The sequence below is a fragment of the Hyla sarda genome, chromosome 3 (genome assembly GCF_029499605.1).
Source record: "Hyla sarda isolate aHylSar1 chromosome 3, aHylSar1.hap1, whole genome shotgun sequence".
NCBI lineage: Eukaryota > Metazoa > Chordata > Amphibia > Anura > Hylidae > Hyla > Hyla sarda.
Genome location: NC_079191.1, coordinates 120,399,048 through 120,424,765, shown reverse-complemented (window position 1 = coordinate 120,424,765; position 25,718 = coordinate 120,399,048). Strand labels below are relative to the sequence as shown.

The 25,718-nt window shown below is 46.2% G+C and overlaps 1 protein-coding gene across 1 annotated transcript in view; it reads right to left on the bottom strand.

The window, feature by feature from the left end:
• The window catches only part of SGPP2 (sphingosine-1-phosphate phosphatase 2), a 41,466-nt gene extending 16,026 nt beyond the window's left edge, over positions 1-25,440 (bottom strand). Inside the window, exons 1-2 of the mRNA XM_056563163.1 lie at positions 25,374-25,440; positions 9,701-9,853 (exon numbers count right to left, since the gene is read on the bottom strand). Coding sequence (XP_056419138.1) covers positions 9,701-9,853; positions 25,374-25,421 — 201 coding nt within the window. The 5' untranslated portion in view covers positions 25,422-25,440. The remainder of the gene's footprint in view (positions 1-9,700; positions 9,854-25,373) is intronic.
• Positions 25,441-25,718: the final 278 nt, after the last annotated feature.

Genomic DNA, 25,718 nt, shown 5'->3' with positions numbered 1-25,718 from the left:
ACCCCTTAAGGACCAGGCCATTTTATACCTTAAGGACCGGAGCGTTTTTTGCAATTCTGACCACTGTCACTTTAAACATTAATAACTCTGGAATACTTTTAGTTATCATTCTGATTCCGAGATTGTTTTTTCGTGACATATTCTACTTTAACTTAGTGGTAAAATTTTATGGTAACTTGCATCCTTTCTTGGTGAAAAATCCCAAAATTTGATGAAAAAAATGAAAATTTTGCATTTTTCTAACTTTGAAGCTCTCTGCTTGTAAGGAAAATGGATATTCAAAATATATTTTTTTGGGGTTCACATATACAATATGTCTACTTTATGTTTGCATCATAAAATTTATGAGTTTTTACTTTTGGAAGACACCAGAGGGCTTCAAAGTTCAGTAGCAATTTTGAAATTTTTCACAAAATTTTCAAACTCACTATTTTTCAGGGACCAGTTCAGTTTTGAAGTGGATTTGAAGGGTCTTCATATTAGAAATACCCCATAAAAGACCCCATTATAAAAACTACACCCCCTAAAGTATTCAAAAAAACATTCAGTAAGTGTATTAACCCTTTAGGTGTTTCACAGGAATAGCAGCAAAGTGAAGGAGAAAATTCAAAATCTTCATTTTTTACACTCGCATGTTCTTGTAGACCCAATTTTTGAATTTTTGCAAGGGATAAAAAGGAAAAAAATTTTACTTGTATTTGAAACCCAATTTCTCTCGAGTAAGCACATACCTCATATGTCTATGTTAATTGTTCGGCGGGCGCAGTAGAGGGCTCAGAAGGGAAGGAGCGACAAATGGTTTTTGGGGGGCATGCCGCATTTAGGAAGCCCCTATGGTGCCAGGACAGCAAAAAAAAAAACACATGGCATACCATTTTGGAAACTAGACCCCTCAGGGAACGTAACAAGGGGTAAAGTGAACCTTAATACCCTACAGGTGATTCACGACTTTTGCATATGTAAAAAAAATATATATTTTTTTTACCTAAAATGCTTGGTTTCCCAAAAATTTTACATTTTTAAAAAGGGTAATAGCAGAAAATACCCCCCAAAATTTGAAGCCCAATTTCTCCCGATACAGAAAACACCTCGCATGGGGGTGAAAAGTGCTCTGCTGGCGCACTACAGGTCTCAGAAGAGAAGGAGTCACATTTGGCTTTTTGAAAGTGAATTTTGCTCTGGGGGCATGCCGCATTTAGGAAGCCCCTATGGTGCCAGGACAGCAAAAAAAAACACACATGGCATACCATTTTGGAAACTAGACCCCTCGGGGAACGTAACAAGGGGTAATGTGAACCTTAATACCCTACAGGTGTTTCACGACTTTTGCATATGTAAAAAAATATATATTTTTTTTACCTAAAATGCTTGTTTTCCCAAAAATTTTACATTTTTTAAAAGGGTAATAGCAGAAAATACCCCCCAAAATTTGAAGCCCAATTTCTCCCGAGTACGGCGATACCCCATATGTGGCCCTAAACTGTTGCCTTGAAATACGACAGGGCTCCAAAGTGAGAGCGCCATGCGCATTTGAGGCCTAAATTAGGGACTTGCATAGGGGTGGACATAGGGGTATTCTACGCCAGTGATTCCCAAACAGGGTGCCTCCAGCTGTTGTAAAACTCCCAGCATGCCTGGACAGTCAACGGCTATCTGGCAATACTGGGAGTAGTTGTTTTGCAACAGCTGGAGGCTCCGTTTTGGAAACAGTGGCGTACCAGACGTTTTTCATTTTTATTGGGGAGGGGGGTTGTATAGGGGTATGTGTATATGTAGTGTTTTTTACTTTTTATTTTATTGTGTGTTAGTGTAGTGTAGTGTTTTTAGGGTACAGTCGCACGGGCGGGGGGTTCACAGTAGTTTCTCGCTGGCAGTTTGAGCTGCGGCAGAAATTTTGCCGTACCTCAAACTTGCAGCCGGATACTAACTGTAATCCTCCGCCCATGTGAGTGTACCCTGTACGTTCACATTGGGGGGGGGGGGGAACATCCAGCTGTTGCAAAACTACAACTCCCAGCATGTACGGTCTATCAGTGCATGCTGGGAGTTGTAGTTTTGCAACAGCTGGAGGCACACTGGTTGTGAAACACCGAGTTTGGTAACAAACTCAGTGTTTTGCAACCAGTGTGCCTTCAGCTGTTGCAAAAGCTACAACCCCCAGCATGAACGGACAGCGGAAGGGCATGCTGGGTGTTGTAGTTATGCAACAGCTGGAGGCATACTACTTTGGCTGGGGATGCTGGGGATTGTAGTTATGCAACAGCTGGAGACACACTGGTTTACTACTTAACTCAGTGTGCCTTCAGCTGTTGCAAAACTACAACTCTCAGCAGTCACCGACAGCCAACGGGCATGCTGGGAGTTGTAGTTATGCAACCACCAGATGCACCACTACAACTCCCAGCATGCACTTTAGCTGATTGTGCAAGCTGGGAGTTGTAGTTACACAACAGCTGAAGGTACACTTTTCCATAGAAAGAATGTGCCTCCAGCTGTTGCAAAACTACAAGTCCCAGCATGCCCATAAGGGCATGCTGGGAGTTGTGGTGGTCTGCCTCCTGCTGTTGCATAACTACAGCTCCCAGCATGCCCTTTTTGCATGCTGGGAGCTGTTGCTAAGCAACAGCAGGAGGCTGTCACTCACCTCCAACGATCCTCGCCGCACAGGTCAGTCCCTCGTCGTCTCCGCCGCCGCCGCTGCTCCTGGGGCCCCGATCCCAACAGGGGCGCCGGGGATCGGGGTCCCCAGCACCCGGGGTGCACGTCCCGCACCCGCTCACGTCCTCCGGAAGAGGGGCGGAGCGGGTTGCGGGAGTGACACCCGCAGCAGGCGCCCTGATTGGTCGGCCGGTAATCCGGCCGACGAATCAGGGCGATCGTGAGGTGGCACCAGTGCCACCTCACCCCTGCTGCCTCTGGCTGTTCGGGGCCGTCTCTGACGGCCCCGATCAGCCAATAATTCCGGGTCACCGGGTCACTGGAGACCCGATTGACCCGGAATCCGCCGCAGATCGCTGGACTGAATTGTCCAGCGATCTGCGGCCATCGCCGACATGGGGGGTCATAATGACCCCCCTGGGCGATATGCCCCGATGCCTGCTGAACGATTTCAGCAGGCATCGGGGACCGGCTCCGCTCCAGATGGTTGCGGGGGGCCGGTAAAACACATGACGTTCTCATACGTCATGTGTCCTTAAGGACTCAGAAATGGAGACGTATGAGAACGTCATGTGTCCTTAAGGGGTTAAAGAAGAAGTTACAGGTCTGTGAGAGCCAGAAATCTTGCTTGTTTGTAGGTGACCAAATACTTATTTTTCCCCATAATTTGCAAATAAATTCTTTAAAAATCAGACAATGTGATTTTATGGATTTTTTTTTTCTCATTTTGTCTCTCATAGTTGAATTATACCTATGATGAAAATTACAGACCTCATCTTTTTAAGTGGGAGAACCTGCACAATTGGTGGCTGACTAAATACTTTTTTGCCCCACTGTAGATTTCTCCTTAGTAGATGAATATAATCAAGTTCTAACATGTGACAATTTGCATGGATATCTTAATAATGAATTTTCAATTATATAAACTTTGAAATACTATGAAACATAAAAGTAAAAATTAGTGAGAAGTACCGTATTTATCGGCGTATAACACGCACTTTTTAGGCTAAAATTTTTAGCCTAAAGTCTGTGTGTGTGTTATACGCCGATACACCCCCAGTAAAGGCAGGGGGAGAGAGGCCGTCGCTGCCCGCTTCTCTCCCCCTGCCTTTCCTGGGGTCTAGAGCGCTGCTGTCGGCCCTTCTCACCCCCTGGCTATTACCTGAGTCGGGTCCGCGCTGCTGCAGGCCTCCGGCGTGCGTCCCCGGCGTTGTTGCTATGCGCTGAACGGCGCGGCGCATGACGTCAGTGCGCTGCGCCGTGCATAGCAACGACGCAGGGGACGCACGCCGGAGGCCTGCAGCAGCGCGGACCCGACTCAGGTAATTATGCCACCGGGGATGGGGGGAGGCAACGGGGCAGCGGCGCCGGCAATGGGTGCCGCTGCCCCTTCTCTCCCCCTGGCTGTCGGCGATAGCCCGGGGGTGAGAAGGGCCGGCAGCAGCGCTCTAGACCCCAGGAAAGGCAGGGGGAGAGAAGCGGGCAGCGACGGCCTCTCTCCCCCTGCCTTTCCTGGGGGTGTATCGGGGTATACACGCGCACACACGCACCCTCATTTTACCATGGATATTTGGGTAAAAAACTTTTTTTACCCAAATATCCTTGGTAAAATGAGGGTGCGTGTTATAGGCCGGTGCGTGGTATACCCCGATAAATACGGTACATGTAGAAATATAAATAAAATAAATAGAATAAAAATAAAATAAAAACAAATCAAATGAATAGAAGTTAAACATCCTATTCGTGAATATTATAACAAGCATATGATTATCTAACTCCAGTGGTCACAACTTTATTCAATAGTTTTGTATGTCTTTATTATAAAAAAAACAACATTATAGATAGAAATCAAGTGGGTATTTAAGTGATGGCAACACAGCAGTATATTGCATCTCCCCGGCCCATCTCCTCACTAGGTGATAATAAGGGCAAATCCCTACCAGGTGAATATTAGCTTATTGCTGCATTTATTCTGCATTTTACCCTTAGATGGAATGAGGAAATTGACAATCATAGGGAGCAGAGGATATTCCCTGCATGGAAAACATAGGAAGATGCCTTTGGCTCTGACTCTGGTACCTTTAACAGACGTTTCTATGGAAACAAAACCAGAGAAGACTCTGGGCTGACGAAGTCTCTAAAAATAAGTCTGGCTGGAGAAGGAGAAACATAGGAAGTGAGCGAGTTCAGGCATAGACTGGAAACCAGACAGCCAGATGACTGTGTGTGCGTAGTAATGTCGTAGGTATGGGGTGACCTGCCGTGCCCATTCTTATCACAAGTACATGATGAGCATTATAAAGAGGCACGACTCCTCCGCAGCCTTATACAGATAACTTCATAGTCTGCAGAAAGTCAGGACATCCTGGAAGATTTGTAGGACTAACATTTTCTGGACTTCATGCCCGTAATCCCCTTAAAGATCACTAAATGCTATTGTCCCCATTTTAAAATGGTTAATGACAGGGAACAATAGATTGTTAGACTATATAGCAACATAGATAATAAGACTGTTACATGGGATAAATTGCACCAAGTATATTAAAAAAGACATGCACCTGTTACTAAATGTGACACATTTTACATTGTCTTAAAGGGGTACTACGCCCCTAGGCATCTTATCCCCTTTCCTAAGGATAGGGGATAAGATGTCAGATCGCCGGGGTCCCGCTGCTGGGGACCCCCGAGATGTCGGCTGCGGCACCACGCTATCATTACTGCACAGAGCAGACTCGCTCCGTGAGTAATGACCAGCGATACAAGGGCCGGAGCATCGGGACGTCACGGCTCCACCCCTCGTGCCGTCACGGCCCGCCCCTTTAATGCAAGTCTATGGGAGGGGAGTGCACGCCACGCCCCCTCCCATAGACTTGTATTGAGGGGCGGGCAGTTATATCACGAGGGGGCGGAGCCGTGACATAACGATGCTCCGGCCCTTGTATCGCTGGTCATTACTCACGGAGCGAGTCTGCTCTGTGCAGTAATGATAGCGTGGTGCCGAAGCCGACATCCCGGGAGTCCCCAGTAGTGGGACCCTGGCGATCTGACATCTTATCCCCTATCCTTAGGAAAGGGATACGATATCTAGGGGCGGAGTACCCCTTTATAATTGGAAAATAAAATTGCCGCTATGAGCATGTACACACGTGCTGTAGCATCCTACATCATATTGAAGTTAAAGCAGGTGCCTCATAATTAGGGTTGCCACCTTTCTTGCAAAAAAATACTGGCCATGCTAATTTGCATAATTATTATATATGCATGACACCCCATAATACACATATGCAGGGGAAAGTTTGCCCTATTCGGACCCCTATAACTTTTTTTTATTTCTCTTTATATGGGCCTGGATGAGGCCTATTTTTTTTAGTTTTTAACAGTACTAATTTTGTTTTGATGTGACTTTTATTTTATTTTTTTATATTAAATTCAGGAGTTGCAGTTAGTTACTAACTACAACTCGCAGCATGCCCTGTGGCTCTGGCTCAGCAGCTGTCCCAAACAAAAACTACAACTACCAGCATGTTGGACTATATAGTAGTATATAGTATAGGTCAGTGTTTCCCAACCAGGGGTGCCTCCAGCTGTTGCAAACTTACAACTCCCAGAATGCCTGAACAGCCAACGGCTGCAGTTTAGCTACCGCTAGAGGTGCTCTGGTTGGAAATCACTAGTATAGTATATGGTGCAACATTCCGGGAGTTGGAGGATTGGTTGGATAAATACCGGCCATTGCATTGCCGGTATTTTTTATATAAAAATATTGTCAGGGTGGCCAAAATATCGGCCAGGTGGCTACCCTACTCATAACGGACCCCTTTCAAAATGCAATCACCATAGCAAACAGGTGATCACTATGGGTCCCACCCAGGCAAACATCTGTCTTTGCAAGGGAACGGCATTGTCCTACAAAAAAGTGGCCACTTTTTTCTTTTCTTAGTACCAGGTATACTAGAAAGAACAATATATTATACTGGCCCAAAAATATACACCCTTCAACATGTATAAAAGCTTTATTATTAGATTTATATAGACATCAGGGGATGGTTGTAAGCCATGTAGGACTTCTGTGATCACATTTGTTAGTTACTCAGGTGGTCCCCATGAACATCCAGACACTTGTGATTTTGAGGAACTATTGCACAATACTGATGACAATGTCCACAGGGATTGCTCTGCACAACATTGGCATTTCTTCAGGTATTGTAGCTGGTTTTATATAGCACATCGCAGTACCTCTCTGAAAGAACTCAAGGGATGGCAAGTCAGGAAAACAAGAAGGGACTTCAACAATCTTTATCATCTTATCCATTGTACTGGCAGAATGTCATCTCACATCTCAGTGGTAGTGTGGCGGTGCGCCATCTTGCTGTAAGAAAAATTTCGGCATAAAGTGCACAATGGATGTGCGAGGCATGTTAAAGAACCCTGGGCCAGTGACTATCTTTAAAAAAAATAAAAAAAAACCTGGATGACAGCCCACACCAGACATTGAGCCCCGGTGCACTAACTGCCTTGTCCACAAGAATATAAAAATGTTGTGGGGCCCAATAAACACAATGACGATAAGTAACTGGACCATTTAGTTTAAATAGTGTTTCATCAAGAGAAAAGTGGACCTCACCATTAGATCATCAGCCTTTATTCCAAATAGTGCAGCATACAAAGCATCCGAGTAAGGTATCAAGTGTACAGGAGAGTTTCACTTGTTTCGCATTCAGACATTGCTTCTTCAGGTGTAATCTGAAGAAACATTGTGATTGCCGCTTATCTCTAACATGGTTGTTGGGTTATGTTATTGTGAAGCTCAGCATCACTACGTTGCCTGATGAATTGTGGTCACCCGAGGATGTAATCGCTTATGCTTGGCCCTGGGATAGAGCTGTGCAACTGCTTTTGCTACTGTGTTGGACCCACTCACAGTACTGCTTTCTTTAAACAGGGTCATCTTCATTCATGACATGTAACTATGTCGGGATCGTGCTCTCAAGACCATGCTAGTCTTCTATACTTCTCCTGGTTCAACAAGTTCCCTTTAAATGAAATTTCTGCAGTTGTCACTGACATATGTAGCTTAGGCTTTGTTCACATCTGTGATGCAGACTCCATATAGATATACACTACATACACATCCAATTTCTGATTGGTGGGGGTTCCATACCCCTAACTCTCACCATGCAGCTGATTGCCAGCGCCCACATTTATAAAGTAAATTGGAGAACAGTTTCTGTATGGAGCAGTGTGCTTCTATCTCATAATGTATGTTCACACTGCGGAATCTCCGCTCGCAGAATTCCGCAAGCAGAGTTTCCATCTGGCGGCTGCCGCCGAAAATGCTTCAGCGGTAGGACACCATTGATGGCTATGCAATGCTTGTGGACTTCTGCGCAATGAACGAACATGTTCTTTCTCTGCGGTGAACAATTTCAATGCCGGAATTGTTCACTGCGCGTAATTCCACATGCGGAATTCCGGAGTGTAAACATACCCTTACTGTGTATGCAGGCGCTGCCCCCATGGCAAACTGTTGATTGGTGGGAGTGCTGGGTGACAGACACTCACCTATCTGATATTGGTGGCCGATTCTGAGCATAGTCCATTAATCAAAATGTCATGGGAAATCCCTGTTATAGGTGTGATGTGAAACTATTAATTCTAATAATCTTTATCACCTAACATCCAGAAAATATACAGACCAAGTAAAAGGGCGTACAATAGTCTCAAGAAATGTAGAGCATGCGATCTGTCAAATGCATGCAAAAAAGTCATGTATTACATCTCTCTATTATTGCAGACAATCTTCTATAATCCAAGAAAACAATCAACAGTGTAATAAGATGTTATCAAAACCACAAGTGTTGAGAAAATGAGAAATCCCACAAGCCCAGTGGGAAAAGAGGAGCAGACCCACAATTCCCACGAGGAGCCCAATGTGTATCAGATGACTTCAATATCATAAGGCTGACCTGTGAGCGCTTCCCTATGGTGTTCTATGTAACACTGTCATAAGTTTATTGCAGGAATCATTTTTCACAGAGAGGATTCATTACCCACAGAAGTTCACTCTACATATAATAAATATGTTCATTTGTTTTAGTTTTTTCACACGTGTTTTCATATACTTTGTGTATATACTCATTAAATTCAAAATGAAACTTGTTTAAAGGGAACCTGTTATATTGAAAACACAGTCCAATCTGCAGACATCATATTATAGAGACATTTGTGGGGAAAGTTCCAGGATAACTTGTCCTATATTTGTGTAAAACTCTTCTCATTCTGGGCTAAGTAGTCAAGTGGGCGGTCCTACTTAGGGATTATCAGCTCTCTATGTATAAAAGTGTCTACTTAAAGGGGCACTCTGGGGAAATAAACAGGATTGGGGTTAAGTGTCTTATTGTGGGTGATCCCACCACTAGGACCCTCCAGGATCTCCTGTACCGGGCTCGCCACTCTCCGCTGAATTTACCATTCAGCTGCTTCTCCTGAGCACTCAGACCCCCACTGTTGGAGACGTGCTTGGGTGACGGCCTGCTCAGTCGGGGATTGGGTAAATGGACCATCACTCCTGCTTGTCTCTGAAGGAGGGGGCAGGAGTGCTTCAGGGACTGGTTAGAAGAATGGTGATAGCCGGGCCCCTTATAGGAAATAGTGTTGCGGTAGTGTAGGGCAGCAGGAAAAGCTGGTAGCCTACTTGCATATAGGGAGAGAACTGTAAATCAGGGTTGGGGGACCGCCACCATGACCTGTTCCCCGCCAAGATTACACAGAAGCAATGCAACGCTTCAGAGTGAGAATAATAAGAGAGAATGCCAGTGTTTTATGCTGCTAATGGTTCGTGAAGCATAAGGGTTCCCTTTAAATAATTAAGATTTTTGCTTTTGTCACTGAGGTATGTAGCTTAGGCTTTGTTCACATCTGTGACACAGATTCCATCAAAAATCATAGAAAAAAAATGATTGTGTAGACATTGTGAGATTTATTAAATCACATTGGCAACATTTTCTAGTACAGCAATATGTGAGAACATAATGATACTTACACACCAGACAATGATCAGTCGTCTTGCAATATAAGAATCTATATTCCATAATGTAAAAGGAAGAAATGTAATATAAAATACTTCCTGGCCCAGTGCAGCAGCAAATCTGAAGAGGTAATAGAGCAAGTAGTTGTGGACCACGTACTTTCTAACCTGCAAAACAAACAATGGGGACATTTTAAGTATTACCATGGAAAAGAGAGCATGTAAAAAATATGTATAAAAAGGTATATCTAATATTTGTCTATTGCATTTAATTCTCACATGTGATATAGTTAAACGCATTCAAAAAATACAAGTTAATGCTTTTTTTATTGCTACATTTTTTAATTTTTTTTTTGCCCTTTACGTAAAGTAAAAAATGATGACGATCGTAGCGACCTGAAAGGTTTCCTGTGTAAAAAACAAACTTTAGTCTCCATGAATATTCTCCTAGGCTGAAGTCCATACAGAAAGTACCCTTTTAAACAGATATGTAAATTCCTTCTATTTAAAAACTATATTTCCAGTACTTATCAGCTGCTGTATGCTCCACAGGAAGTTGCGTAGTTCTTACCAGTCTGACCACTGGTGTCAGCAGAGAGCACTGTGGTCAGACTGGAAAGAACTACACAACTTCCTCTGGAGCATACAGCAGCTGATAAGTACTGGAAGGATTAAAATGTTTAAATAGAAGTAATTTACAAATATGATTAACTTTCTATCATCCATTGATTTGAAAAAAAAAAAAAAAAAAATCCACAGGAGTACCCCTTTAAAAAGGTTTGGGTTTATAGTAAGTGCAATATCTATAGTGTAAAAAAATTTATAAAGAAAAATCCATCAACATAAAGGTCTATTAATCACAAATTTGCAGCGAACGTGTGTCCTGACAAGACGACGAGTAGCAAAGCTAGTTGGCTCAAGAACCTGTGTATATTGGGGAAAGCAATTGTAAAGGGTTGTAGGAATCTCACACTTTTTTTTTAGCATTAAAAGTAGTTAGAACAGCGACTGTGGTGAACACGAATGGCTTAGAACTGTTCAAATTCCTTGGGGGCTGTTTGTACCTGTGCTATCCCTATACAGAAGCAGCTGAGTAATTTCCCATTTTAACACTACAGATCAGATGTATCTAAAATGAACAATCCATGCAGCAGGAGTTGGGCTAACCAGAGGCTTCGTTTCCTCAGGAAAAAAGAGAGGTGTGGGCTCTTGGCTAGGCAGAAGGCAAAATTCTGACTTACTACATAATAATGTGCTCAAGCTGGGGGGGGGGGGGGGAATAAAGCACATGCAGAGATCATGCTGTGTTTGGGGTCAGCGCTTTCACTGCCGCAGGTGTCCTGTCCTGGCTGTGTAGACAGACAACTGAAAACACAATGGGGTCGGCTTCGGGGAAAGTATGGCAAGTATGTGCTTTTTTGTGTGCATTTTCTCTCAGGCTGAGCAGATTCGATACAAAAAAAAAAAAATACCCCTTTAAAAAGGGTACTTCGGTGAAAAAAAAAATTAAAAAAAAAAATCAACTGGTGCCAGAAAGTTAAACAAATTTGTAAAAAGGAGTTTTTTTTATATAATATATATATATATATATATATATATATATATATATATATATATATATATATATATATATATATATATATATTCCTATATAATGTTTTAATAAATTTACTTTGATATCATCAATTTGAAGCACGGTTCCTCCCTTTTGTATAAATTCAACATGTATCAGGCTATCTGGTATAAGTCTTGAGGTAATGGTTTTTTCTATTGCCCTTTTTATTTATTTTAATTTTTTTATTCTTACTGTACTTCTTTGGGTGTAAGTACTATACCATATATCTACCTCAACTCATTTTTTGTGAGCTGCACATTTCCTTTTTGCTCCACAGGAAGTTATTTTCTTTTTTAATTTATTTTCTGTCTGACCACAGTGCTCTCTGCTGACACTCTTTTTATTATAAAAATACAAAACTTATCCAATACAACAAAAAACAAGCTTAACCAGCTATAATATAAATCAAAAACAAAACCCTGCCTAACCGGCCAGCCCAGCTTTACAAAGCAAAAAGAAAACAAACAAACAAAAACACACTGACACACATACCAAAAATGAACATAAAAACAGCACAACTTGGCTTAAACATAAACATAAAATTAGCACTATCTGGCTGTAACTCAAACCATCCATACTCGGGGGGGGGGGGGTAAAAAAAAAAAAAATAAAATAAAATAAAATAAATAAATAAATAATAATTATAAAAATAAAGAAATAAATAAATAAAAATAAACAGCACAACTTGGCTTAAACATAAAATTAGCACTACCCGGCTGCGACTCAAAACCATCCATACTCGGGAAACAAAACAAAAGGGGAAAATAAATAAATTAAAAATATAAAAATTAAAAATATAAATAAATAAACAAAAACACATAACACAACAACTGGTCCGACTGCCATAACTATAATATGAGACAATATAAAACGATGTAGATACAAAACCAAATAGATACAAAATCACTAATAGAAATTAATAAAATATAGTATATAAACATAAATATATGCACCCTATTTACAGAAACCTACAAAAAAAAAAAAAAAAAAAAAATACAGGAAATCCCTACACTAGAACTGTGCCCTCACCCACACCACCCCCCCTGCACATGGGTCAGAGTCCATACCGTTCCTCTACAGTTTACAAAGTTCTGTCCTTAACTGACCCATGTCAGGTCCCCCAAAAACACGAAAACACACCACCACCCACAAATACACCCTCCCCACCTAGCACTCCACCCAACCAACTTATTCACAAATTTATACATACTAACTAACAGACACTGAACCACAACCCACTTTAGGCCCAAGTTTGGTCGCCTGTAAGCCCTTCATGCCATATCAGCTTAAAACAAAACAAAAAAGCTAGCGTGCACATGCATTAGCCCACCACCAGAAAGAAGGATGGCAGACTTGATACACCAAAATAATTTTTAACTCTTTTCCTAACTCCCCCTACAATTCTCCCTAATTCTATCCCTCCATTAAAGCTAACCCTACTCTCACCCTATCTCTATCCCTATCACACTTCCCCTATCCAAAATAAAGGTACTCTACCCAAAAGATCTAGTACCTAGGGCACATCAAAAGAAAACCCTCTCCACAGGAGAGAAGCCCTACTGGTACCAAGACTGCCATACTCCAAAGACCTGATCTTCCCGAGGTCACCGGTGATATTCCTACAGACCTCCACCTCGGAGAGGATTTTCTGCTGGGTCGACACTAAACACCGTGCGTTCCACGTGTAGTACCTAACCACTAAACTAACTAAGAATAAAGTGCCCCGGTCTCGGTCACCCAGTGTCCTGAATGCCCCATAAGCCCACTCCGGATAGGTAAGGCCGGCAAGTTGACTCCAGCCGATGGAAGCGCCCACCCGGTTGTAAACCCCTATATTAAAGGGACAATGAAGCAGGAAGTGGTCCATGCTTTCCAGCGTGTCCCCACACTCTTCTCGGGGACATCCCCGGTCATCAGAGTTCCTGCACTTCAGGTTGTCCCTTACATATAGCTTTCCCTGAAAGCAGCGCCAGGCCAAGTCCCAAAACTTCTGGGGGATCCTTTTCATGTTTAAAAGGTACAACCCCACCCTCAGATCCCGACCTGGGCAGTCCCTGAGTGCCAGAGGCTTCTGGAAGTGGGTCAACAGAACCCGTTTGTCAAGGAACTGCCTTGACTGGGTCCTGATCTCCCACACTCCCAGACCCCACCGACGTATCGCCTTCAGAGTCGGGGTAGCGTAAGCCGGAAGATATCCATGGGGCGTACGGAGGTCCTTCACTTGCCCTCCTGTCTCCCATTCCTGGAAGAAAGGCCGAAACCACTCCCTGCAGGAGAGTACCCACGGAGGAGCCCTCTCTGACCAGAGGTTTGAGATGTTAGCTTTTAAAAAGGTGTTTGTTAAGAACACCACAGGGTTTACCATAGATAAACCCCCTAGTCTCCTCGTGCGGTACGTAACCTCCCTCTTGACTAGGTTCATCCTGTTCCCCCATAACAGTTGAAAAAACAGGCTGTAGATCCTAGTGTAGTAAGCCTCTGGCAAGATACATACGCTGCCCAGATAGATAAACAAGGGGAGCAGGTACGATTTGATCAGGTGTACCCTTTCCCTGAGGGTCAAAGACCAACCCTTCCACTGGTCCACCTTCTGAGTGGCATCCTGGAGCTTACCATCCCAGTTTTTGGTGGGATAATCATCCTGGCCAAATGTGATGCCTAAGACTTTTGCTGATTCTTGGGGCCCTGGAAGGGTGTCCGGGAGATCAAACGTGGGATCCCCCCCTCCCAGCCAGAGACTCTCACACTTATCCCGGTTGATCTTAGACCCGGATGCCTCCGAGTAGCGTTCCACCTCCGACATCACCACATCAACCCCCTCTCTCGAGGAGACGAAAATAGTGACATCGTCGGCGTACGCCACTACCCCCTGGATGGCCCCCGGCTCCGCCAAACTCATCCCGACTCCCGCCAACGGTCCGCAACTCACCCTCCTAAGGAAGGGATCGATTGCGAACACATATAACAGCGGGCTCAAAGGACAACCCTGACGGACTCCAGACCCCACTCCAAAAGAGTGGCCAGACCACCCGTTCACCAGTGGGAAACTCTCTGCCCCTGCATACAAGATCTTAAGCCAATTAACAAAAGTACTCGGTAAGCCATATCTCAGGAGGACGGACCAGAGGTACTCGTGGTTCACCCGATCAAATGCTTTGGCCTGATCCAAGGACAGCAAGTACCCCTTCCAGAAACCCGCACTACTCCGCTCCACTGCCTCCCTGACACTAAGGACAGCACTTATGGTGCTTCGGCCTGGAACAGTGCAGTGCTGGGCCTCCGAAAGGAGCCGGGGTGCAAACTTCACCAGCCGATTAAACAGTATCTTGGCCAGAAGCTTCCTGTCCGTATTGAGAAGAGCTATGGGTCTCCAATTCTCAATACGGCTGGGATCTTTACCCTTTGAGAGAAGAATCAGGGCTGACCTCCTCATTGACTTTGGCAGAGTGCCCGAGGAGAGACACTCATTGAATACCTCAGTCAAGAGGGGAGCTAAAGACTCCTTAAAGGTCCTGTACCACTCAGATGTTAAGCCATCCGGACCTGGCGACTTCTTGGGGGCAAGCCCCTCGATCGCCAGTCTCACTTCCTCTTCCCTGATCTCTTCTGCCAAAACGCCAAGAGAGGGGTCTACCCCTGGCTCAGGAATGGTTTCAGCCAGGAAACCCGACATCACATCCCGATCCAGATCCTTCCTTCCCAAGAGGTGAGAGTAGAAGGATCTGACGATCTCCAAGATCCCTGATCTGGACCGATTCAGAGATCCTGTACTATCAATCAGTCCTGAAATGACTTTACTACTCACTGACATCTTACAGTTTCTGTAAGGGTCGGGCGAGCGGTACTTCCCGAAATCCCTCTCAAAAACCAAAGATGCGTGCCTATCGTACTGACACCTCATCAGCAAGGACTTCACTCTGGAGATATCCTCTTGGCTACCTCCAGTCGAGACAAGAAGCTCGAGTTTCCTCCTCAGACCCTGATACAGGCGATACCTGTTCAGGGACCTGAGGCTCGAGAGCTGGCGGAAGAACCCCGCAACCCGCTTCTTGAATATCTCCCACCACTCTGACTTACTACTACATAGGCCCAGTAAAGGTACCTGACTCTGAAGAAAATCTTCAAAGGACTGTCTTATCTCCGCTTCCTCCAGGAGGGACGAATTCAGCTTCCAATAACCTTTTCCCATCCGGGGGGTTTCTGAAACATTCAGGGAAAACAAAATCATACAGTGATCGGAGAACTCCACCTCAACCACGGACACTGCAGAAGAGACGGCTTCCTCCTTTAAATAAAACCTATCTATCCTAGACCTGCGACTACCTTGATGATAGGTGAAACCCGCGTGGCCCGAGGGGCTCCTGATGTGGGCATCCTCTAGGCGAGCTTCTCTGGCTATGCTAATCAGCGCCACACTATCGCAAGTCAGCGGACTATTGGAGCCTCTCCTATCTTGGGACCTTGTGACATTATTGAAGTCCCCTCCAAAGATCACCTGCCGACTCGTAAAAAGAAAGGGCTTAATCCTCATAAAGAGATCTTTACGGCCCCGCTTACTTTGCGGGGCGTAGATGTTAATGAGCCGGAGCTCTTGTCCCTTCATGAAGACATCTAAGATCAGGCACCTCCCCATTTCTAATTCAATAACCCGTCGGCATTCAACCGGAGCGGTAAAAAGGACCGCCACCCCACTATACGGCTCAGCCGCAAGAGACCAGTTTCAACGCGGCCGAGAAAATCAAAGGCTGCGAATCTAGCCGTATCCGACTTTATGCTGGCACAATTAATAGATGCCAGCGTCAATGGGGTGAGTGCCGCCATACAGGGTGATTAAATTAGACGGCCACACCCTTTACTTTTGTTTTCCCTTCTTTTTTGCCCCCTCATCCCCCGAAGAAGACGAGAGGGCAGGACCACTCTTGGATCTTTTTTTCGATTCAGATAGATCCATATTATCCCCGTCTCCGTCCAACCCCGGTCTAGCCCTGCCCTCTGAGGAAGGTGCCTCAATAGGACAGGGCCCAGTTCCTCCCAGAGGCTCTTTCTCCCTAGGCACCTCGCCCTCACCCTCCCCAGCCAAGGAGGGGGAGGAGATGGTATCGAGGACGAGGTACCGGTTTGACAGGTCAACCAGAGGGGGGGCAGTCAGGCTTCCGTTTTGAACCTGGCCCGTAGTACAAGGAACAGAGGGCTCTGACCTCTTCTTTCTCCCTTTCCTTTTGCCCTTGTCTTTCTTTTTAGGCCTCTCCCCACTCTCCTCATCCACACTTTCATAGTGGGAGGAATCGGAAGGGTCGGCCATATTGCCTTCCTCTCTGTGAAGCCTCCTGATCTCCCCATCCAGCACATCCTCCTCCAGGGCTTCAGCGGTTACAGGGCCAGCTTCAGGAGCAGAGGCCGGAGCTACCCCCGTCACCTGGGCACTCTCCAGCTCCCTACTCCTTCTACGATTTTCCTCCCGCCTTAGTTTGGCGGGGCCCTTTTTCCTCCTCACGAGCCCTGTTGCACCCCCATCCCGGCCCATACCCTCCCCGGCCGAGGCAACTTCACAGCTCTCCTCAGCCGGAGCGGCCGCTGCACGGGCGAAGGCGCTAGGACAACGGCTAAATGGGTGCCCAAGGACACCACACAGGTGGCACCGGATCTGCCTACAGGATGCGGCCAGATGTCCCACCCCACCACACAAAGCGCAGACCTGTACAGTACAGGCTGCGCTAAAATGGGTGGGGCTACCGCACCTGTGACAGACCTTAGGCTGCCCCTGGTAGAAGACCTGGATCCTATCACGTCCAAGGAAGGCGGCTGACGGAATGTGGGCAACCGTACTCCCTGAACGCTTGAGTTTGACGGAAAACGTCCAGGCCCCGGACCAGATCCCGTGCTCATCCAAGTTTTTCTTGGGCATGTCCGTCACATCCCCATACCGTCCGAGCCAGGTCATGATGTCATAACAAGAAAGTGACTCGTTACGGGTCAAAACGGTCACCTTCTTGACAGCATTCTGACGGGAAATCGCCTTTACGGCGAAATCCCGCCAGCCGGGCTCGTTTTTTGCCACTTCGTAATTCGACCAGAAGAGTTCGAGACCCTCTGGCCGAACGAAACTGACGTCAAACTCAGACGATCCGTAGGGGTGAATCAGGGCAAAGATGTCACTCGCCCTGAATTCCATCTGAAGGAGGAGCTCAACCACTTTAGCGCGAGGTGGGCACGCATCCTCGCCCCTCCAAATCAGACGGACCACATTCCTACGGTTATTGTCCTGCCCGGTTGTCGGGAGGGACCAGACCACCTCCCCATTCCGCTCTCGGAAAGCCCCCAAACCGTGCCTCTCTATCCAGAAAGACAGGTCGACCTCACCCCTTCCCTCTACCTGGATCGACCGGTCACCCCTGCGTAGAGCCTCCAGGAGGCGCTGTTGCAAATGGCCCCCAGGGCCGGACGGAGACGGGGACCCCCCTGAACCCCCGGCAGCGACATTAGCATAGCTCCTAGGAGCAGTCACTGCCGGGGGGGCAGCCGGACCAGACCCAGAACCACTTACAACACCATTCACACCACAACTCTCAACCTCTTTATTTCCAGCCATACTACTACCACTCCCATCAACATTCAATCCACTGACACTCCCACATACACTCCTCTCACCCACAACACTACTACACCCATCAATATCACATCCTACATTCTTGTCCTGACTAACAAATTCTGGGCTGGCTGGGACTTGTAGTATGGCTGGCTTTAGTAAAGTCCTTTGTGCTGGCTTAGCCGCTGCTGGGGTCGACGCCGATGGTTTCGCCTTCATGGCTGATATCATATCTTGATTCTGGGGCTGCCCCACCGGGCGCACCCCAGCTCCTCCCACAGCGCCAGCACCTGCTTCACCCAACTTCACAGGCTCTGTGGATAATCCCGGCGCCCGGACCCTCCCCCCCCTCACAGGGGAGTGCCCCGCAGTGCCGGTAATGCCCACAGTACTCGGGGAACCGCCCCCCGAGCACACAGGGGCATAACTCGCGCTTCCCACCATAAGCCCATCCTGCCCCTCCCTACCGGCAGGATGGGTGGGCTTCACATCTATTGCGTCTGCAGCTTTTACTGACGCCATGCTGTACCCCCCATGCTGGCTCCGTTCCACCACAGAAACGGAGTCTGGCAGTCTGGGGGGCCCAGCAGCCTGAACCAGCTTTGCAGCTGGCCCAGACTGCTGGAAAGGAACAAACACGTACTTCACTGATTCTTGTGTCTTTTGCTTTTTCCTCTTAACTGCCACATCATCACAGAGATCATCACCAAAGGTGAAATGCTGGAGGTGGGCTGGGGACTCCTGCATGACTATCGCCCTTAGCAATCCCCCAGCCTCACTCTCCACATCATCCTCCTCGCTCTCACTTGAAGGAAGAGCCACCTGGGCCGGTTCAATATAGCTGTCCTGGGTGGCCTGGGTGTCACAGGGAGCAGCCACAGGCACAGCGTCTTCCTCCACATTCTCATCCTTTTCCTCATCACCACCATCCTCACTTTCTTCACCGCCACTACTCTCCCCATCATCCACCTCCACCTTACCTGGGGATTTCGTGGCGGCAAACCGGTCTTCATTAATCAGCTTTTCCTGGAAAAGACCGCTTCCCTCCAGGATCTCGTCTCTCCTCTCCTCCAGCTTCACAATCTCGCTTTTCAGCGCTGTGATCCTCTTTCTTAGCTCTGGCCTGTTCTTTTTGGACCCCGTGCTCACCAGATTCTGAGCCACACGTAGATCCTCCCTGGCCATCCTCAGCTCCTTACCGCACTGGTCATATTCCGCAAAGCGTGCGGCCATGCGGGAGCAGTATGTATCGCTCGACTCCTTGGGCCCTCTCTCTGCCCACATCTCCACTTTTTTCCTCCTCGCCTTGCTTCCTCCAGATCTCTGGTTGGCACCCGTCGCCGTGGAAGCAGAGCCTGCATTGCTGCAGACTCTGCCAGATTTTCTTCCTCCGGCCGGAACAATGGCTGTTGCAGTTTTCTCTCCACCCCCCGCCAGCCTGGAAGAACGGGAAGTGGAGGCTCGAGATTTCCGGGGCTCCATGCAGGGGAGGCTCTCCCCAGGAGTCTGCCACCCTCCTGGGAAAAGCAGTTAGAACACCTGCCTCTGTAGTTCTCTTGGAAGTCCTGGAGAGCTCAAACAGGGACACACCCGCACACTTCTCACACTGAACAGCTGTGTTTCACAGGATGTGCTCACTGCTGACACCTCTGGCCATGTCAAGAACTGTCCAGAGCAGGAGAGGTTTGCTATGGGGATTTACTCCTGCTCTGGACAGTTCCTGACATGGACAGAGGTGTCAGCAGAGAGCACTGTGGTCAAACAGAAAATAAATTAAAAAAGAAAAGAACTTCCTCTATAGTATACAGCAGCTGATAAGTACTGGAAGGAAGGATTAAGATTTTTAAATATAAGTTATTCAAAAATCACCAAATAAAACGTTTAATATAGTGTTCCTTGTGTAATTAGCAGACACTTTACCATTAACTTGCTTTTAAAATTATCGACATAAATATGTTTAATTAGCAGGATACTACATAAAAGGGTTACCTCCATTCTCCCAGCCCCCTCGTAGGGAGCACATGGTAGCTGTTCGCACTGCTGTGGTTCTCTGTGGTGGCCATTGTTTCTGTGATGCTTTGTCTGTGGGATGGTGTGGGCAGTGGGGCTGCCTGGCCATTGGGTAGTTCCCCCTGTGGGCATGGTGTCTCGGAGGCAGTGGTCGCCGCCCGGCGCTACGCCAGTGTTAGGTTAGGGACTCACTGACTAGGTGGCCTTGACGATGCGAGTGGGCTTGTACTTTTTGATTAAAAAGGTATACTAAACAACCTGCTAGTTTTTTTTATTATGTTCAAAACGACTATTCCCAGCATGCCTGGACAGCCGAAGGCACACAGATTGAAAGTTGAAGGAGAGCCTCACTGAAATCTGCACAGACTGAAACATGCACAGAAGCCTGCTGGGGCGGAAGTTGTCCCCAGCAGGCTTCAGTGATGTCATGCCTGCTGGGAAATGCCCACATTCTCCTGCTGGGAAATTGAACTATGCGAGAAAGAAGAAAGGTAAGGTTACTGAGAAGCATTAGATCATTGTGCATGTTGTGGATGTGCGAACATGTCTGTTTTCTCTATTTGAATTCACATTGTGTTTTCCCCTCAGCCCAGCCCTATATAAATTAGCAGGAAGTTGCATAGGGCCCCTTCCTTTCTGGCAGCCTCCCAATCTGACTGAGAGCACATGGTAAGTTAGCCTTTACACCTTGTTCACACTGGTGTGGTGTTGTGTGGCATCCATTGATGCTGCGGTACAGTGTCTATGGGAAGCCGTGGCCATGGGACTGGTTTGAGTGGCATTGGGGCTGCTCTGCCAGTGCGTCATTCCCCCCTATGGGCACTGGTCTTGCGGCGGTGGTGGTCGCCGCCCAGTGCTACGCCATTTTATGGTTGGGATGTTGGGGACCCACTACTTACAGGTGGCCGTGACGTGGCTAGTGGGCTTGCACTTCATGATCTTAAAGTACACTAACGAGCTGTTAGTTCAATAAATGTTGCTGAGAAGCCTTAGATCATTGTGCACATGTTGCGGATGTGCGACCATGTCTGTTTTCTTTAAATTCCCAAAGGTAAGATACACAGCTTTTTAAAGCTCTGAAATTGTTATTAAATGGGCACTGTCACCAACTTTATTTATTGATATGTTGTAGTACTTATGTACTACAACATCTCTGTAATATATTTTCATTATTTACTTTTTCATTTTCATGGTGAATTTTACGTTTGAAAACCGGCCACTAGGGGTCTCCCTCCTAGTGGCCGGCTGCAGCACGGCGTGAAGTCACGCCCAGAAGCGTAACGTGGGGGGAGCAGGGGGGGCCGGCCGCACCGGGCGCAACATCTGGCCCTGCCTGGCTCACTCACTCTCTCTGCAGTGCTGGCTGTGCGAATCCGATCCGAGCCGCCGCCCACTGTGGAGGCAGTGGCGGATCCAGGGGGGTGGGCAACGGGGCAATTGCCCCCCCCCCCCCCCCGAGATTGTTGCCCCTCTTCCTGAACTATCGCATGGTGGAGCGGGAGCTGTTGGCTGTCCCGCTCCACCACCCCTTTCTCACGCCCGTCACCTTGCTATCACACGCCGCGGCTGCTCCATTCCTGCAGTCAGTGAGAGCCAATCAGGGCAGGCCGGTGCGATGACATCACATCATCGCGCCGGCACCCGGAGATCACGTCCCTGCGGCTCTCACTGACTGCAGGAATGGAGCAGCCGCAGTGTGGGAGAAAGGTGACGGGCGTGAGAAAGGGGAGGGGGGGGGGGGGAGCAAATTATAAGTGAGGAGGGGCAAATGATGAGTAAGGGGCACATGTCAGGGGGGCATTATATGTGGGGGCACATGACAGGACCCCCCCTGTCATGTGCCCCTCATATATAATACCCCATGTCCTGTGCCCCTCACATATAATGCCCCCCCCCTAACATGTGCCCTTCACACATAATGCCCCCTGTCCTTCCCCCAAGGGGGCATTATATGTGAGGGGCACATGTCAGGGGGCAATATATGTGGGGGCACATGACAGGGGCCCCCTGTCATGTGCCCATATAATGCACATATAATGCCCCCCAGACATTTGCCGCTTACTTATAATACCCAAAGTCATGTGCCTTGGATCATCTCCAGGGTATGGTTCCATTTTGATGTTTAGTTTTTGTTCTTGATATTTTTTGTCGTGTACGATGGTTGTGAGACGACATATAATAGCATGGCCCATGCTAGGTTACTACATTTGTAGATTTGTATTCATAGACCTGCTGAAAATATTGAGAATGTGTAATGCATGTTCGCACTCAATAAAGTGTTTGAAAATAAACTTTTATTTAGATGTATTTTACTTTAATTACATCAGTATTTTCATAACAAACAATACATGTGCTTAGGGGGTAAGTGTCTCTTTAACTAATCTAGTGGAAGAGACTCGAGTGCTAAAATCCACGGGTTAGGGGGCACAAATTACTTGACTTGCCCCGGCTGCTGACAACCCACGCTACGCCACTGGTCACGCCTGAATTCGGACAGATTGCGGCCGGGCAATTGGTCCTAATTCATTTACACTGCGCTCGCTCCCTTCCTGTCAGACAGGCGGGAGCGAGCGCATTGGCTCCCCGGCCACTGGCTGGTATGCCACTCCTCCCGCACATGTTGTCACCGCCGCCACTGCCCCTGCTGGACTCTGCAGTATCAGTAAGTATGGAGGAGAGATGTTTAGGGGAGTTGGTGGTTATAACGGGGGTTGTAGGAGACTGGGGTTCTGGGTTTCAGAAGGGGGCAGTGACAGAGGGAACGGGGTAGTGCCGCATGGCACTAACTTCTAGTTCATCTACACAGGGTGCCTCCAGCTGTTTCACTACTACAACTCCCAGCATGCCCTGACAGCCATTATTGGACATAATGTCACACAAAACTCCAAAAATGGGCTGGATAAAAGTATTGGCACCCTTTCAAAATCGTGCATGAATAAGATTGTTTCAAGCATGTGATGCTACTTTAAAGCTCACCTGGGCCAAGTAACAGGTTTGGGCAATATAAAAATCACATCTGAAAGCAGATAAAAAAGGAGAGAAGTTCACTTAGTCTTTGCATTGTGTTTCTATGTGTGCCACATTAAGCATGGACAGCAGAAAGATGAGAAGGGAAATGTCTGAGGACTTGAGAACCAAAATTGTGGAAAAATATCAATGATCTCAAGGTTACAAGTCCATCTCCAGAGATCTAGATTTGCCTTTGTCCACAGTGCGCAACATTATCAAGAAGTTTGCAACCCATGGCACTGTATCTAATCTCCCTGGGTGTGGACAGAAGAGAAAAATTGATGAAAAGGTGTCAACGCAGGATAGTCAGGATGGTGGATAAGCAGCCCCAAACAAGTTCCAACAATATTCAAGCTGTCCTGCAGGCTCAGGGAGCATCAGTGTCAGTGCAAACTATCTGTAGACATTTAAATGAAATGAAACGCTATGGTAAGAGACCCAGGAGGACCCCACTGCTGACACAGAGACATCAAAAAGCAAGATTACATTTTGCCAAAATGAACTTGAGTAAGCCAAAATCCTCCTCGGAAAAAAGTCTTGTGGACAGATGAGACCAAGATAGAGCTTTTGGCAAAGCACATCATTTTACTGTTTACTGAAAACAGAATGAGGCCTACAAAGAAAAGAACAGTACCTACAGTGAAATATGGTGGAGGTTCAATGATGTTTTGGGGTTGTTTTGCTGCCTCTGGCACTGGGTGCCTTGAATGTGTGCAAGGCATCATGAAATCTCAGGATTACCAATGGATTTTGGGTTGCACTGTACAGCCCAGTGACAGAAAGCTGGGTTTGTGTGCGCGAGATCTTGGGTCTTCCTGCAGGACAATGACCCCAAACATACATCAAAAAGCACCCAGAAATGGATGGCAACAAAGTGCTGGAGAGTTCTGAAGTGGCAGCAATGAGTCCAGATCTAAATCCCATTGAACACCTGTGGAGAGATCTTAAAATTGATATTGTGAAAAGGCGTCCTTCCAATAAGAGAGACCTGGAGCAGTTTGCAAAGGAAGAGTGGTCCAATGTTCCGGCTGAGAGGTGTAAGAAGCTTATTGATGTTATAGGAAGCGACTGATTTCAGTTATCTTTTCCAAAGGGTGTGCAACCAAATATTAAGTAATTCCATGCCTAACACCCAGTTACCACATACTGAAAATAATTCTAAAACTCTGTTCTAAGATGAGTGACTGCTCAACTGGAAAAAAGTGCCCATAGAGTTTAAACAATGATAAAAAGGTCAAAAGTGATGAATAGTTAATAGAACTAGTAAATTCTAGTGTGTCTTCTGGTTAGGACATGAATCTCTGGTATTGTCATCGATGACTGTGGCCCTGTGCCCTATCAAGTTCCTAGTGACATGTGATGCTGCAGAATTAATAGGCATCCTTAATGCTTTAGTACCGTCCATATTTCCCCAGGAAGCACAGTGTCAGCTGCTGGCATATTAAATCCTTCCTTTCCTAGACTTCATCTGAATTTCTGAACAAATAGGCAGGAAGTCTCGATCATTTTAAGACATTAGAGATAACAAGGATCTATGTGGAAAGGGTGGAGGATCTGTTTATGAGAGCATGACTGGTGCCGAAGCCATTCCACTGAAGCTCGGATAAAGCTGCTCATTGTCAGAGCAAAACTAATGACATTTAACACTATGCTTAAAAAAGAAAAACAGCTACGTTTCCTATCACCCCATAGAGCATGGAAAGAAAACACTTTACAGAGCCATTTACCGACTTCATAAACATTACTTCAAGAAATTAAATACATAAAATATGGAATTCTAAAATATTTGTACACACAAGTCACATTTTATGCCCCTAGTGGCTTAATGTGGTAATGCAGTTAACAGATTGCCAGTCTGCAATACTTAATCCCATCAAAAAGTATTAAACTTGACTTCTCATCGGAAAAGAATTTGCATATGTCTAACATTTAAAATCCCGACCATGTAGGAACTTTTAAATATATCAGCCAAGACTAGATTTGAGACCCTGTTCAGTTCTCAAGTTCAAAAAGTTTTTGTACATAGCCAGCAAACCATGAAAAGTTAAAAGAGGTACTTCGGTGGAAAAAAAAATTTTTCTTCATATCAACTGGCTTCAGAAAGTTAAACAGATTTTTACTTCTATTAATCTTAATCCTTCCAGTACTTATCTGCTGTGTGCTACAGAGGAAGTGGAGTTGTTCTTTTCTGTCTGACCACAGTGCTCACTACTGATGCAATGGTTTGTGTCAGGAACTGTTCAGATCAGGAGCAAATCCCCAAAGAAAACCTCTCCTAAGATGTTAGTTTAACCAGTTTTTCTTGTTTGTTTTTTTTCTCTTAATTTTGCTCTATTTTGTTTGTATGTTTGTTCTCTTATTTAAAGAGTACCTGTCAGGATCTTGTTAAATTTTATAATCCTCCCAGTTCACTGCCCCATCATGATAAAAACAGCCCCTTTATTTTTTTATTTTTTTAAGTTTTTTACCTTGATTTTGCTCTGTATTTTCTGCTTAGAAAGAATGGACAGGTTCATTCTTTCTGCGGACACAGAAATTCCGCCGTGGGCACAGCACGGAAATTCCGGACATGTGAACATGGCCATTGGGGGAGATTTATCAAAACCTGTCCAGAGGAAAAGTTGCCGAGTTGCCCATAGCAACCAATCAGATCACTTCTTTCATTTTTGAAAAGGCCTGTGAAAAATTAAAGAAGCGATCTGATTGGTTGCTATGGGCAAATCATCAACTTTTTCTCTGCACAGGTTGATAAATCTCCCCCTTTAAGTGTACACCATTCATAATAAAAAAGATAAAAACAACAACAACAACAT